At 45.1% G+C, this 17,234-nt stretch overlaps 1 protein-coding gene across 3 annotated transcripts in view; it reads right to left on the minus strand.

The window, feature by feature from the left end:
• ANO2 (anoctamin 2) overlaps window positions 1–17,234 on the minus strand; it is a 371,758-nt gene that overhangs the window by 154,618 nt on the left and 199,906 nt on the right. For all 3 annotated transcript variants that reach the window (XM_017975875.4, XM_054238042.2, XM_054238043.2), the window contains one exon: window positions 11,086–11,196. In XM_017975875.4, the coding sequence (XP_017831364.4) occupies window positions 11,086–11,196 (111 nt within the window). The remainder of the gene's footprint in view (window positions 1–11,085; window positions 11,197–17,234) is intronic.

The raw sequence follows: 17,234 nt of genomic DNA on the forward strand, positions 1-17,234 counted from the left end.
GCCATGTAGGTCTGGTCCGAAACACCATCCTGAATCTGCCCAGCCTTAGCTCTGAGGCTGGCTCCACTGCTTCTCCTCCCCCACCACATTCTCATTTCGAAGGCTGCCTGTCTCTCTCTAGCTTTGCTTCCATAACTCAGGCCTCAGGGCTCTCCTTATTTGTAACTTCTTAATTTAGACCCCGGCCAGTAGAAATGTATACAATGAGCAGAGGAGAGGGTCTTATTTTATCCAGAACTCTCGATGCTGAGAATCGACTCTCAGTTGAAGCGGGCCAGAGCCCCCAGTCTGATGGCTTAGGCCACCAGAGGAGTCCACTTGGGAAGCATAATTCACAGGCTCCGTGCAGGGAGATGTTTATGGACATATTCTACGCATCTCTGGTATCCTGCTCCACGGAGCCCGAACTACGCTGAAGACTCTAAGTAAAGCAACATCCCCAGGATTATAAGCTGTCGGGTTTATTTTAAATCCCAAGGATTTGTAAGGATGCCCATGATGAGAAACCTCAGTGCCCTCCTTCCGTGCACCCTCACACACACACACACACACATGCACAAACATGAAGAGGCGACAGAGAGAGAGAGAGAGAGAATATATGCATGGGGGCAGATGCACTGTAAGGCCCAAGAGAGAAGTCCGTGGGAGGCCCAAAGAGCGAGCGTGCGGGAAGCCGGCCTAGCTGGCACTTTCCTAGCCCACAGTTTCCACTGGCTGTTGCCATCCCCAAATAAATTCCTGCAACTTTCAAACTCACCATTTACCTCTTCAAGCTTTCTGCTCCTGGCTGTCTGCTTTACTCTTAAATCTCTGTCGAACATAAAAAGATGTTTTGGTTTTTTGTTTCGTTTGTGGTTGTTGTTGTTGTTTAAGAGACAGTCTCGCTTTGTCACCCAGGTTTCAGTGCCGAGGCACGATCACAGCTTACTGCAGCCTCTAACTCCTGGGTTCAAGCCATCCTCCTGCTTCAGGCTCCCAAGTAGCTGGAACTACAGGCCAATGCCATCATGCATGGCTAATTTCTTTATTATTATTTATAGAGACCGGGTCTTTACTACGTTGCCCAGGCTGGTCTCAAACTCCTGAGCTCAAGCAATCTGCCCACCTCAGCCTCCCAAAGTACTGGGATTACCAGCATGAGCCACTGTGCCCAACCTAGGAAGTTCGTCATGCAGCTGTTCCCAAATTTCTTGGTTCACATTACCCTTAAGGTCCCAGCAATTTTTATGCAATGCTCCTAGGCTAAAAGACATACTTATTAGTCCAACGTATTAAGTAGTTAAGTCCAAATAACTTAATAAGTAATTATGTCCTAACAAATCAATAGCTTTTGGGGAAAATACACATAAATGGAAATACATAATAAATACTTTATTTCATTCTTGACCCTAACTACTAGCTAACCGGATGTGTGCACTATCAGATTGAACAGCAACACTCACAATTCCTGTTCCACAGTGATTTCGTGCAGTTCTCACTGGCTGCAACCACTGAAAATTCAGCTTCCCCAAAACATGATGACGTTAAAAAACAGTACTACATAACACTGGCAATATTGTGTGGTGGTGGCGTACAGAGGGCAGGTATTTCTGGGCTTCCCAAAGAAGTGTTTAGTCATTCCACATCACTTCTGTGAGTTTGCTGTGGCACCCTGGGGTGTCTTGGGTTATTGAGAACCATAGTCTGATGAAATCATTTGTCCATGGTGTGTGTGTGTGTGTGTGTGTGTAAATGAACCCGAGACCGGAGCCCAGAAGAGATACGAATTTATACATGAATAAAGACGCACAGGACGAGACCTGGAAGGGTGCATACCAAACTGCTAGCTCTGGCTACTTCTATGGAGACAACATTGGGGGTAAAGAAGTCCAGGGAGACTTCTGTCAGAATTTTTCTGAATATGCTTTCGTGTAAAATTTGTGTAATTATAAACAAAACAAAACAAAAAAATCCTTGCCATGTAAGAGTGCTAAATTCTGTTCAGAAAGGGTCAATGCCAAACTCCAGCACACTGTGGGTACGCTGTGGATGAGTGCTTCTCACTCAGTCGCTGAAATTCTTTATGGCATTTTTTTCAAGAGTCTTTCTTCCTTTCTCATTTCCCAAGGCAGCAATTGTCAAGAGGTGGTGGTCAATCAGAATCACTGGTAGCTGTTCCCAAACTACCCCCAAACCACCTCCCCAGAGTCCAGCTGCTCACAGTTCACTCACAGCTCTGTGTGACGTTGGTGGCTGTTAAGGCTGGCTGTCCCTTTGGTAGTTTGGAGCCGCTGCTTGGAGGCTGCCAGGCGAAAACTGTATTTACCTGCCTTCTGCTCATCTAGGTGGAGCCTGGTGGCTGATTTCTGCCGATGAGGGGAAGGGAGGCAGGATCCAGTTCTAAATTGAAGTCCTAAAGTACCCCTAAGAAGATCCACACCATAGACCGCCCACACTCTACCCCCACATTTCCTTGCTACATCCATTTCTCTGCTCATTTGCTCACCCATTTCTCTTGGCTGGGATGCCCCAGGGGCAGGGCAGGGGGTGTGACTGGGACTAGAGGTAAAAAAGGAAGTCATTCCATGAGAGATTATAGCGATGGGGAGGAGCAGGGGTGGGTAGAGCAAGAAAGAGACAGAGGAGCCAGAGCCAGAAACGATGCATTGTCAAAAATCAAAAAACAAAGTAAAAATGTAAAAAATAGCACATAAAATTGTCAGGGGGCAGCCTTCAGTAACAATTCTACTTTTGTGACATAGGTTCCAGGGAGCTACATTTCCCCTCAAATGAACTGACCTGTTTCATTGTCCTTATTACCAAACGTGAGAAGGGCAAGGGCAGTGTGCACAGATCCTCTGAAGCGCAGGACTGCAGAGCTGAACCAACCCGCAGTCTCTCAGCCCTTACCAAACGGGCTCAGTGACTGGTCTGAGAACACAGGGGCCTGACTCCCCGAACACCCTTCGGTTTGGGACAGAACCCAGGCCATTTTCTGCCAGTTATTCTTCAGTTCATGCAGGAGTCCAGGAGAGAACAAAGGTCCCAGGTGTCCTAACTCAGCCCTTAATAGTCAGAGTCCCACAGGGCATGGTGGCTCATGCCTGTAATCCCAGCACTTGGGAGGCCAAGGCGGGTGGTCATGAGGTCAGGAGTTCGAGACCAGCCTAACCAACATGGAGAAACCCTGTCTCTACTAAAAATACAAAAATTAGCCAGGCGTGGTGGCGCACGCCTGTAGTCCCAGCTATTCAGCAGGCTGAGGCAGGAGAATCGCTAGAACCTGAAAAGCGGAGGATGCAGTGAGCCAAGATCACGCCACTGTGCTCTAGACTAGGCAACAGAACGAGACTCCATCTCAGAAAAAGAAAATAGCCAGAGTCCATGAAATGCCCATATAATAAGAATGCTTAGAGCCCTTAAGCACCAGGGAGTAAACAGATTTCAGAAATGCAACCAGGTTCATACCTCATCTCAGCTTCTCTTAATACAAGAATCTCTGGCAAACTGAGTCCCTTTCTGTGCCCCAGCATTTCCCTTTGCCAGTGAGAAACCCTAAGGTGAGGCTGGGATAATTATTTTGATTCTTTATGCTTTTGACCCTCAAATGGTTATTCAGTCATTTAGCGCCTCAAAAGAGGGCAGGAGGGAACTTCACTCTGCTCGAAGTATGTTCTGATACACCACCCAAGGCCTGCGTGGAAAGCCTGGATCCTGTTCCCGTTGGCACAGAGTGAGAGGCGAGAGGGACCCTCGTTCCCTGCTGGCTGAGCCTTCCTTCTCCACGCACCGGCACGCTCCATCAGACAATGTCTCAGCTTCTCGCTGCTGTTGTCCCAGCCTCTGCAGAGGCCCTACAATTATGCATAATTTATTCCACCTGTTTGTTGCACCTGCCAGAGGCGTCTGTTGTAAATGTTTCAGTGCTTTAACAATTTCTTTTGAAATGATTGTCCCCAGGGTGATGAACTGGGCAGTAAATTAGCACCCCTTGATCCAAGGCCTCCTCTGGGCTCCAGTTCCCTTCTAGCTGCAGTGATCCCCATAAAACATTCATTAAATACAGCGCCGCAGGTGGCACAGGCAGGGATGGGAGTGCCCAGGCCTGCAAACTGGCTAACTCAATAGGTGGGTGACAAGTTCCATGAAGAAACTCCCAGGACTAGTTGCATAGGAGTTTGTTTTAAAGTCCTTTCAGTGATATGTTTCACAGGAGAAGACTCCTTTAACCCACATTTGCCATCAGCCCCCAACTCTGCTTGGTCATGTTCCTTGGATCTTGACACAAAAATATGTTTTTGCTCCTCTTGGAAGCCTCCTGTTACCTGAGCCCATCTGTGTCACTGCAACGACACCATCACTCAGGCGTGCTCCCTCGTCTCCCTCACACACACACACTCTAACATGATCTCACACCACTGGCACACTCTCACACACCCACATACATACACACTAACACAATCTCACACATGCTTACGCCACTGACACACCCGCTCCCTCACACAAACACTCTCAACAGTTCAGGAATGGTCTAACAAGCTGACTATTGGTGTATTTATTCATTATGTCAGTGGCGAGTATTTCTTTGTTTCTTGTGAAATTTTCATTTCTCTTCCCCGATAGCAAGGACTCTACTTGTAAATGATAGCGGCTAGTGGGTTCTAAAGTTACATCGGCTTATTGCCTGGACTTTTGTGCCAGCGCTTTGCCGGTTGCTCTCAGATCGATTCTGCTGTTCCTTTCCTCTGCTCCACGCTGCAGGGAACTGACTTCAAAAACTATTTCCTGGAATAACTCATCAACTGACTTTAGGTTAGGTCTGGCCAATGGGAGGTACTGATGAGAGCCTGGGGAGCAGAAGAGGGAAATTCAGAGTATTTCTCCCTCACGTTTTCTATCCGCTTCAGATGGCATCTCCTCCAGGATTCCAGCTCCCACTGAGTGGTCCTGGCTCCTGAGCTCTGGTAAGACCATTTCCACTGCTGTCCTTGCAGCCCCAAGGTGGTGCCCACTTCCTGCCATGCTAATCTCCGCTGCCTCACTGTCTTTCTTGCCTCAGCATCCCTTCTTCTAACACCTTCAGAATTAGCTCTACGTAATGTCCCGCTGCTGACCTGCGTAGCATGAGCTTTGCCTTCTTACTGTACTCTAACTAATACAAAGTTTATTGGAAGCAAAAGAAACCTGGGCTGAGACAGCACTGAGTGAAAGGTTAGAGGGATGAGGGGCAAACACCAGCACTGCTCCTCAACCCGCCAGCTCTAGCACCTTGCCATCTGCACTCAACTTCGAGTTTTGTCATCTTGTAGGAACAGAGAGAAATGGTGACCTGCTGGGAAACTTAAGAAAACCTCCAAATCTGTCCAGGATAGAGCAGTTGAAAAGATTCAGACTGATTTAGGGGAAAAAAATCCAGGCTATTCTTTTATTAAAAATTCCAGATTCAATATTCTTTCTTTAAAATACGATGTATATCTGTGTTTATATTCCTGAATTTCCCTACTGTCTGTTGAACCTCTAGCTGTAAACTGAACTGATTCTCCCCACTGTTGTCCTCAGTGGAAATAGAGCTTCACCCCACTAAAATTAATACAAAACCACTAATGTAGGGTGGCTAGTTTGTCTCTCACCCATCTTTCCAGTGAGTACCACAGTCCTTTTGCCTTTACTTTAGGAAAGAAGAATCAAACGTGACTTTGTAGGATTGTCTGAGGATCCAGTGAAGGAAAACGTTCGAAAGACACAGGAGCAAGAGGTTAAGAGCATTGCTTCAGAGTCAGACTGCCTGGCATGGACTCTGGCTCTGCCATGCACTGTCACCGAGCAACTTACTTTCCCCTGTAGACCTCAGTCTTCTCATCCGTGAGTTGGGGATCATAACAGTTTTGAGACTTAAAGGAAATAATACCTGTAAAGCTTTGCATATTATGTATAATAAGCACTCCATAAGTGTTACTTACAATTTTATCATTGTCAACATCCTCCTATGCCCATATCCTTGAAAATCAATGAGAAGGTATAAGAGCCAAGTTACTACCATGTAAGATAAATAAGGGATAGTCCAATACCCCAAACTGAGGAGTTGATGACCAACATCATCTCTGCACACCAGCAAAGACAATCGCTGACTCTCAGAACTGGAGAGGCTGTATAATCTAATCTCCCTGCATGACAGCTGAGGTGGAAGAGATGCAGAAGGCTCAGCTGTATGGTGATGGTACCATAACTCCTACCCCAGTGCCCTAATAGATGGTTATTACCTCATTACAGTTTCATTTCAGATCAGCATCAGGTTGATGTGACGTGAATTGCTCTCAAGGAAGCTGATACAGTTTGGATACGTGTTTCCCCCCAGATGTCATGTTGAATAGGAATCCTCAATGCTGGAGGTGGAGACTGGTGTTTGGATCATGGTGGGGGGCGGTCTATCATGGGTTGGTGCTGTCTTGGCAAAGGTGAGTGAGATCCTGTGAGATCTGGTCATTTAAAAGTGTGTGGCACCTCCTCCTCTTTCCCACTCCTGCTTTCACCAAGTGACATGCCTGCTCCCCCTTCGCCTTCTACAATGATTCTAAGCTTCCCGGGGCCTCCTTAGAAGCTGAGAAAATGCCAGCACCATGCCTTCTGTAAACCCTACAGAACCATCACCCAATTAAACCTCTCTTTTTAAGAAATTGCTCAGTCTCAGGTATTTATTTATAGCAATACAAGAATGGCCTTAGAGATAAACCTTATAGAGAGAGCTTAAAACAAACAAACAAAAAAAGAAGGAACAAAATGCCTACAGCTAACATGAGACTTGATGGTGACTTCATGGTGAAAGACTAAATTTTTTTCTCCTATGATCAAAAACAAAGCAAGGAAGTCCATTATCACCACCGCTACTCAGCATTGTACAGGAGATTCTAACCAGGGCGATGAGGAAATGGGCAGGGGGTGGGGAGAAAATGTATCCAGACTGGCAAAAAGAAGTAAAACTATCTCTACTTATGAGATGATGCAATCTCATAAATACAAAATCCGAAGGAATCCGTTAAAATTTGTCAGAAAAGTTGTGGGATACAAGATCAACTATAGAAAAATCAATTGTATTTCTATATTCTGGCAATGAACAATCCAAAAATAAATTTTTTTTAAAACTACATTTTTTAATTTATTTATTTTACTTTAGGTGCATACTATACTGGCATTTCTCCCCATGTTACCCCTTCCCACCCTCCCTTCCCTCCCCACCCCCCACTGTCTCTCCCCTACCCCCCAACTGTCCCCAGTGTGTGATGCTCCTCTCCCTGAATCCTTCTTTCTAAATTAGTCTATAGATTCAACTCAATCCCTACCAAAATCCCAGCTTGTTTTCTTATAGACATTGACAAGCTAGTCATGAAGTTCATATGGAAATGCAAAGCATCCAAAATTGTCAAAACCATTTTGAAAGAAAAGTACAAAGTCAGAGGACTTATGCCCTCAATTTCAAAACTTACTAAACAGGCACAGTGACCAAGACAGGGTGGTAGTACATAAGAACAGACATATAGATCGATGGAATAGAATTGATGTCCAGAAAGAAACTCTTACATTTATGGTCAACTGACTTTTGATAAGGGTGTCACGATAATTCAGTGAGGAAAAGAGAAATGGTGCTGGGACAACTGAATAGCTACATGCGTAAAAATACCTTTGAATTCCCTCCTTAAATCACACAAAAATTAACTCAAAATGGACCATAGTCCTAACTGTAAGTGTTAAAACTATAAAAGTCTTAGAAGGAAAACTAGAAATATCTTAATGACATTGGATTAGGCAATGGTTCCTTAGATATAACACGAAAGCGTAAGTGACAAAACTAGATAAATTGACCTATTTCAAAATTAAAACTTATGCTTCAAATAATCTCATCAATAAAATGAAAAGACAATCTACAGAATTAAAGGAACTATTTCTCCATCATATTATTTGATAAGACTGGTATTCTAAACAGATAAAGAACTTCATATATTCCAAATATGTAAAGAACTTCATATATTCCAAATACACAAATAACTCTTACAACCTGACAATCAAAAGCCAATTAACCCAATATTTTTAAGAGGCAAAGGATTTGAATAGATATTTTTCCAAAGAAGAGAGCAAATGACCAATAAGCACATGAAAAAATGATCACATCATTAGCCATTAGGGAAATGCAAGTTAAAACTACAATGAAATACCACGTCACACCACTAGGATAGTTACGTTAAAAAAGCAGAAAATAAGTGTTGGTGAGGATGTGGAGATGCTGGAAACCTCATAAACTGCTGGTTGGAATGTAAAATAATACAGCCGCTTTGGAAAATCCTATGGCGGTCTTTAAAAGGTTCAACACAGAGTTACCATATGACCCAGCAATTCTACTCCTAAGTATATACCCAAGAGAAATGAAAGCACATAGCCAAAAAAAAAAACTTGTACACAAACATCTATTGCAGCATTATTAATAACAGCCCGAAAGTGGAGACCACTCAAAGGTCCATCAACTGCATGGATAAGTAAAATGAGGCAAATCCAAAATATGGAATATTATTTGGCAATAAAAAGGAACGAAGTGCTGATATATGCCACAGCATGGATGAATCCTAAGTGAAAGAAGCAAAGGACCGAATATTCTATGATTCCATTTACGTGAAAGTCCAGAATAGGCAAATCTATAGAGACAGAAAGTAAGTTAGTTGTTACCCACGGCTTGGCAAATTATTGGGTACAGGATTTCTTTTTGGGATAATAAAAATGTTTTAAACATAAATTGTGTAGATAACTGCACAAATCCGTGAATATGTTAAAAACAACTGAATTGTATACTTTAAATGGGTGAATTTAGGGTATAAAATTAAATCTCAATAAAGATGTTTAAAAAGTCAATGAACTTGGTATCTTTAAAATTAAAGAGGAGAAAAAAAGCTGTTAGGACTTGGGGATCAGGCAGAGCTGGGTTTGATTACCAGCTTACACACAACTAGCTATGGGGTCTTAAGCAAATTCCTGAATCACTCTGGGCCTCAGTAAATGGTAGCTCTTTTGACTGTTCAGCAGGAAGGAAAGTAAGGAAAGGTAGGGATATGCAGCATCAGGGTTAGAGTGAGGGCAGAACCAAGATCCTCTGGAATGAAACAAGCACATCCGAGATCACCTGCTAGAATTTGATTCTTTAGTCCCTGTCTATTCCCCGGAAGAAAAGATGCCTTTTCTAAATATCCCATATGCAGTGGTGCCCCGGCAGCAATGTTATGCAGTGGGTGGTGACTGCAACACTTCCTGCAGACAAGAGCAGCATCCATCCTTACCTCTCACCTATGGCTGGATTTGGCAAGAAAGAAGCATTCACAGTGTTAACGAAACTAAGGGAACATAAGAAGGATCCTGACAGTCAAATTCTAGGCCATTTGTATCTTACACTGCTCATCTGAGAAGGTAATTTCCCCCCAGTGCCCAGAAGGCATTAGATGCTTTGAGCTTTGCATTCTCAACACTGTAATGAAAATAGATGTTGAATGCTGCAACATAAGCATATGTATCATTCATAATGCATTCAGATGTTTTTTAATTATTCATGGTTCCTGAAAGTTATTTGACCAATCATGCATATATACCCAAGCAATGTTTATATTAGAACCACAGCCTCAGTGTAGCAGTTCCAGCTCCTTGGCATTCCCGTCTATGGAATTAAAATTAAATGAGTCAGTGGTCAATAAAAGTTACATGTGATTTCCATAAAATTATGCATCATATATTGCTATGGGGTGGAGAAAGAAGTTTGCATGGCATTGCCGAAGCTGACAGAACACAGAATGCTTGCTTTCTGATGAGGGTGGCAGTGATGATTAGTCTTTCCTAAGAAGGAATTCATTATTTCCCTGAATAATTGGTGGTCTTGGACTTGCTCTTCAACTAGGGGAAAAATAACTCAGAGGGCCACCTCTCTGTTCTGTTTAAGTTGTTTTTGTAAAAAAAAAAAAAAAAAAAAAAATGCCAGTGTTCTGGGCTCGAAAACACCACATTCTTCTGTTTTGATGCTTGCATAAATTTGCATGTTAACATGAATGTTTCCAACTTAAAGAATGTAAAATGAAATGAAATTTGAATTCAAATCCAAGATGGAGACAAGATACATCTAAAAGCAACAGATTTTCAATCTAGTGGATTTTTTTTCAAGAACCAGATTAAGAAAGACATAAACCCTATCTCTCCTCTCTCTCTCTTTCTCTCTCTCTCAAAGAAGGGTGGCACACAGAGACAGGTATCCCAAAGAGCACCCCTATATGCCCCCTCAAGATACATACTCTGAGTATTTTATGGACCACAGCACAAATTCTAAAGCTCTGTTTTAATGACTACATGCCTCCATAAAACTCAGACATGACCATTGGTCACCATTATGTTTCCACTTTTGGAGGCCCACCGAGATAAAATGAAATGTAAAGAATATAGCGTGAGTATCTTGACCAAATACAGGGCATGAATTTGCCTCTGCAGCCCTAGGAGCCATTTCTTGCTTTATCCTTTGATTTTCCCATTGCAGTTGAAGGCTGTATGGTATAGTGGTTAGGTACACAGACTAATAGACCTGCACTGGAATCCCAGATCCACCTACAATTTACTGGCTGTGTGACCTCTGGCAAATACTTCATCTTTTCATGAGTCTTCCTTTACATAGCAATAGTATCTGCTTCACAGACGTCTTGTGAGATAATGTAATGCCACTTAGAACAGTGTCTAACATAGAGCAATCGTTCAAGAAGGGTTACCCTCAGTGAGTGGCTGGGATGCTGGGGGATTGAATATTATTCAGTATTTAGATGATGGTAGGAACCAGGCCTGAAACTGTTTCTCCTCCAACCTGCCTTCGCATTTTGTCTGGATAGCACTGTCCTGGAAAGAAAGGTCAGGTCATATGAAAGCCCATTGCCCATGATCTCTGGCTGTAGGGCAGTGAGGGACGTCATGCTCTTATCTATCCTGCCCCACATCAACCCCTTCTCAAGCCCAGTCTTTCTCACTAAGGTGTGCCAAACAGAATGACAACAGGATGCCAATAAGTAAGGAGGACCATGATCTGCAAGCGCTGTCTCATACCTCATCATCACACTCCGTCGTGTTTGTGTCCAATTTGTGGACAGCCGACTTGTTGCTCTCCTTTAGCATTTTCTCTCGAACTTTGGTTTCATACTCAGGCCTGGAATGTTCCTAAACCAAAGAGCAGAGAGTGGTTAGTAAACAGAAGGACGAGTGGCCTTGGCCTGCAGGTAATAACCAGACACAGGTACGTTAACGTCGGCGTTTAGGATTGGACACTATTGGATATGAATACAATCACAAGGCATCTAGATGTCACATCCTAACAAGAACACAACGTGAGGAAAAGACAAGGGACACACAATATTCGCTATCACACTGAAAACCAAACCTGGGCACGTTCCTGGGGACAGCATCAGTGTTGAGAAAAGAGAGAGGAAATGTTAACTGGATGATTGATACGAAGAGAGGCCCAGTGCTTTGCAGAGCAGTCTGACCAGAGGCACAGGGATACCCCTGGTCATCCCACCAACTGTCGTCAGACCTCAAACTTTAACTGTCAACAAGCCAAGTCCCAGCTGGAGAAACAGATGTGCCCCACAGCTGGGAGTGAGGGCAACAACAGAACTCCTTCCCTGTACCATTATTCTGTGAGCTAAAATGGCGACCAATAAACATCAAAGTCAAGGGTGGCCATAGGGAATCTTAAAACTCACTTGCCTGGACCTGTTTCCTGTACAGCCTCAGTGAGTAACTCATTGGCAGGTACACCAATGCTCAAGAGACCCAGCTGGGCCATGCAGCCACACAAACCTGAATTGTGAGTCATTAGGCATGGGAAAGAGCATCTAACTAATCCAGAGGACCATGGTCAAATCAGTGCAGATGCTGGGGGAGGAAGATGCACGACTCGCTTCAAAGAAGATTTAACTGTGCACACCTGGCCTCACTGGCAGGTCTTCCTTACGGTTTCCAGCTCAAGAACAAACATCTACAGGTGTGAGGACTTCATGTTCCTGCATCGTTTATCGATAACTCCTGGGCAAGGATTCAGGCACTTGCTCACAACGGGCTCCGCTATTCAGGGCACACATATGTCCTTATTGCTGTCCACATGTCAGAGATTCCAAAGGTCAACAGGCCAGGCTCTTGACCTGTCTCTGGCTATCCCAAGACATGCCATGATGTAGGAAAGGGCAGACCATGTAAGTGACTAACAAGCATAACTAAAACAACAGCAGGTGGTGTCATTCAGGTGTTTTTAAGGCTTTAAATCGTCACCCATTCTCCAAGGGGACGTCACTCCCACCCCTTCCAGGAGGCCTTCTCCAACTGCTGCAGCATACCTCCCAGGTGGGGTCTCCTCCCTCTCTGAATTCCTAGATTTTTATAGCTTATACCACACATTGTAGCTCTTCCTAGCTGTTTTGCATGTGAGAGTCTTCTTATCCTAACATAAGGATCAGCTACCTGCTCTGTATTATTCTGTGTTTCGCACGGTACTTGGCACCCCGCAGAACACAGAGAAATCTCTAAATGCTTGTGAAGTGCACTTGATTTTGTCTCTCACCTTCATCCACTCTCCAACACAGCATTTCTTAAGGCGCGTGCCAAGAGAGTTTCGGCTAAAAAAGGATTCGGAGATCTAAAAGACTGGAAAACACTGTAACGTATCTACTTCCTGAGAGTCACAATGAGCATATTAAAAACTCTGGAAAGTACTACTGTCAACATGCTTGCTTAATTTTCCAAAGCCCATCATTTCCCACAGAGCAACTTTTGCCTGTAACAATGAATATCCTGCAGGAATACTTCGGGAACTACGGTTTGAGGTTTTCCCTTGTGGCCTCTGAAATTTGGTTGCTTTTCTTCTACATTATTCCAATGGGAGATTTTAATTAAAAACTGTAGCAGTACCTTTCAGTGAGTTCCAGAACATGGACTCTAAATCTCTTCGGGCCAGAGGAGCCTCTCCCACTTCATACCCTACACAGGGGCTGAGGGAGGCACTCCAGCTGACTGGCAGGATTTTTCCAATGATCTCTGGCTTTCCAGGACACACCATGGCAGCACACAGAAGAGTTTCCTTGAACACCTCTAGTTGTGCCTGTGGCTCACCTCTCCCCATGCTGGGCCCCAGTGCAGAGCCCCCACATCTTTTTTTTTTTTTTTTTTTTGAGTCAGAGTCTCACTCTGTCACTCAGGCTGAAATGCTGTGGTACAATCTCAGCTCACTACAAACTCTACCACCCAAGCTCAAGGGATTCTCCTGCCTCAGCCTCCAGAGTAGCTGGGACTACAGGCACATGTCACCATGCCCAGCTGATTTTTCTGTATTTTTAGTAAAGACGGGGTTTCAGCATGTTGGCCAGGCTGGTCTCGAACTCTGAACCTCAGGTGATCTGCCTGCCTCAGCCTCCCAAAGTGCTGGGATTATAGGCGTGTGTCACTGCACCCAGTCATAACCCTCACCTTTTTAAAACAAGCCTAGCTTTCTCGGCACTCGGGCAGGAGTCCGAAACTCAAAGCAGAGACAAGCTGCACTACACTCAACTGAAGCAGGCCTCACAAGGACCTCCCTGTTGGCAGCCAAGCAAGTGGTCTGAGATTATAGAAGCCCTCAAACGTGAACAACTGAGCCCCTGGCCAGAGCAGAAACCAGCCCCTGTGAGGGCTGCTTTGATACACCCAGCCATGGGCAGACCAGCCTTATTCCTGATGTCCCCCAAACACAACAGCACTGGAAGGGTAATCTGATCCAAGTCATCACAGACCACCACCCCTCCCACCGAGACTCCAGGAACTGTTTCCATTTGGTCAGTCTACCCAGGAGCCAGCTGGGAGGAAGAACCCAAGCTTGCTCAGGACCACACTTGTCTGATCTAAAGAGGAAAGTCCAGAGATACATCCAACAAATGGCTTCAACCAAGAGTCACCAAGCACCTGTTATGCTCTGAGTTCTTTGCAGGCGCTAGACTATAGTGCCGGTCCTAGACACAAGATCCCTCATTCCCTGGAACTTATCTCCAAGTAATGCAAGGTTATAGTGAGTAAACCAGCACACAAATGAGAAACTAGAGGATGAGGGTAAGAACAGCAGAAGAAATAAAGCAGGATGGCTGCTTCAGACTGGGAAGCTGGGGAAGGCCAATCTGAAGACGGCAATGTTTTCATTGAGACACAAAAGCTGAGAAAAGATAGGCATCACAGAGTCTGGGGGAAAAGTATTCTGTGCAGCAGGAGCAGCCAGGGCAAAGACTGGAATGAGCTCGAGACAGAATGAAGGCCTAGGTAGCTGGAAGGTCTAAACAAGGAGGAGAATGACACAAGCTGAGGTTAGAGAGGTAGGCAGAGGATTTAGTTTCCTATGAAACCAGAAAGATGTCACTGAGGATATCTAAGCTTTGATGTGATACATGAGAGACGGGTGGGCAGGATATCTGTGTTCAGATAAGGCCACACTGTCTAAAAGGCCCAGGATATTCCTGATGCGACAGAAGGTAAAGGGCATGAGAGGCCCAGTGAGTTGAAGATTATCCCATTTTAGAGGATAAAACTCTGGAGGTCCAGCAGATCTCCCTGCAACAAAGACAAACAGGATCAGAGGAGTCCTTCAATGAGTCCCATGGTGGTGTCCACAGGTACACCCGTAGGCAGGCCTGCACCTGCCCAGGGGGTGGGCTCTTGGGCTTGGTTGCTGCCTTCCTTCCCTACCCTCATAAGAAAGCAGTCTCCAGTCTTCTTCTGGCTTCTCTCTGGTTTCCTAGCTGGACTCAGGCCCCCCTGCTTGTTCTACCCATCTTGGGGTGTCCCACCTGCTGGAGGCACCCAAGTGGGAGTACTAGAGGGTGCACAAGCTTTGATGTATGTCAGTTAGAACCCTCCTTTCCCCTGAGAAGCAAGTGTTTCCTAGTGAATACCGGGGGGAAGAACTGTCTTAAGGTTACAGACAGCTAGACTTGCAAGTATTCCTGATACTGGGAGGTGTCTGGTTCAAATAGAAAAACTTCTAATCGGGGGTCCAAAGTGGCTCCCACCGGAGGTCATGGCGCTCGTGAAGGTGAAGTCATCAGTTCAAGGCTAACCTGAGCAACCTCATAAGCTCAAACTGATTGGCAAAAAAAAAAAAAAAAAGAAAAAGAAAAACTTCTAATCATGACTTTAAAGGATCCCTGCCTCCCTCCCTCCAATGCCCAAGTAACATCTGCCTTCTACTCACCCCTCATTTGAATGTAAGTTAAACACTTCATGTAAGTCCTAGGACCCTTGTTCAAGTCATTCATACCTTCCTATCCTGACCTTCATGCTTTCCCATGGCCTGGGAGACACAGATTAGCAATCAGGACCCTCCCTGACCTGGTCACCAAACTATACTTTTTCCTTGTCACCACTGCATGCTGAGTCCTGTCGCCTGCAGCCTCAGGATATCTTGTTGTTGCCTATCTACACCCCTCACTTTGCAAGGTCAAGGCTTCTGCTGCTGTTTCTTTCTTGTGGGCACCCCTTCTTCCCTTTGCTGCCCATTAAAAGCCAACCAGTCTTCAAAACCCTGATTTTTTTAAGTATTTCCTCTCTGCATTAGCCAGAGCTATTTCTCTCGTACACTCCCCATTCTGTTCTAAATATTTATAGACCAAAGAGCACCCTGCTGAATGCAGCTCCTTGGAGATCAGACACTATGCCTGAGATAGTTCCATATTCCATACAAAAACCTAGTATGTAGTAGATGCTTAATGGCCATATGAAGAATTGAACTGAAATGTATGTGTGCTAATCCAAACTAGAAATGCATTAAAGGAAAAGTTGAGGCTGGCCTGTGCACACACGGGGCACGCCAATCATGCTACAGAACCAACCAGCCCTGCAGCAACCTCACACAGCGCTCTCATCCGGAACGTCTCCTTAGGCCCTGGGTAAACCCAGTCTTGGCCAGGCGCCTCTCAGCCAGCACATGAGCTCCTCAAATCGTGTACCTCCCAGGAAGTTACCATGGCTCATTGGGTTAAACAGATAAACAGGAAACCTGGCTACAGAAAGAAAAATGGATTATAATCTCACTCCTGCCAGGGGCTTGTTACAGAGATTTCAAGGGTATTGAGTTATAACTGATGCTTTTCTGATGGAAAGTGTGTGTTTACACTTGCTCTCTAACAGAGAGACGTGAGGTCTTCCTGGAGTCTACTCAGCAGACACACTTAGCTTGTCTCTGGCCCCACACAGACTTGGATGCCAGGATGCATCATCTTCTCTTTTTGGAAACATTCTAGCCCCTAGCATTAGGGGAGAAGGCACTGTAACCTACCCACCTCCCCCAACCTCTCTCTCTCTGTCTCTCTCATATATATGAGACATGTTTCAGCTAAATCAAATGGGACCAATAATACAAAGATGTCCCTGCTAGATCCCCCACATTCAAACTTCTACAGTGCTTCCTATTGGAAGGATGCGTTTGGCCATTTTCCTGCAAGAAATGCAACTGTCTTTATTATTCTCTGTTGGTTATCTTCCTGAATAATTTGAATCCTCTCCGAAGGCAGAATACATACGTATATTCTCTCTCTCACCACAGAGTTCATGATAGTATTAGTCTCAGGGCATACGCTCAATACCTAGGACTGGAGTAGAGTGGGTATGTGTACCCAAAATATGGTAATGCAGCGGGGTGGAGTAGGATGGGGGTGCAATTGAGTGAGGGCCCATGGGAGGCGGAGAAAGGCTACATCATTGCATCTCTCCTTCCAGCACGCTCAGGCAGCACAACCTGCACTGGTAGATTCCATTCCACGCAGCTGCCCTGTGGCTCCTGCCATTCCTTGGCCTACCCGCTCAAAGGCAAGTAGACTACTTAGGGAGTTAAGGAGAAGAAATGGTAGCATTCCACAGACATGGGGACATACAGGCTGGGGAAGAGACTAAATTAGGAATTTCATTTTTTCTCATAAAGTATCAGAGTCACAAAGTCCAAGGTCCTGAGTCCAAGGTGATCACTGCAGGAGAGTAAGGAGCAGGCTCGTGTCCCACAGAGCCACCTCACTGCGGGAGAGTAAGGAGCAGGCTTGTGTCCCACAGAGCCACCTCACTGCGGGAGAGTAAGGAGCAGGCTTGTGTCCCACAGAGCCACCTCACTGCGGGAGAGTAAGGAGCAGGCTCGTGTCCCACAGAGCCACCTCACTGCTGCGGGAGAGTAAGGAGCAGGCTCGTGTCCCACA

This window comes from Callithrix jacchus, chromosome 9, assembly GCF_049354715.1.
Source record: "Callithrix jacchus isolate 240 chromosome 9, calJac240_pri, whole genome shotgun sequence".
Classification (NCBI taxonomy): domain Eukaryota; kingdom Metazoa; phylum Chordata; class Mammalia; order Primates; family Cebidae; genus Callithrix; species Callithrix jacchus.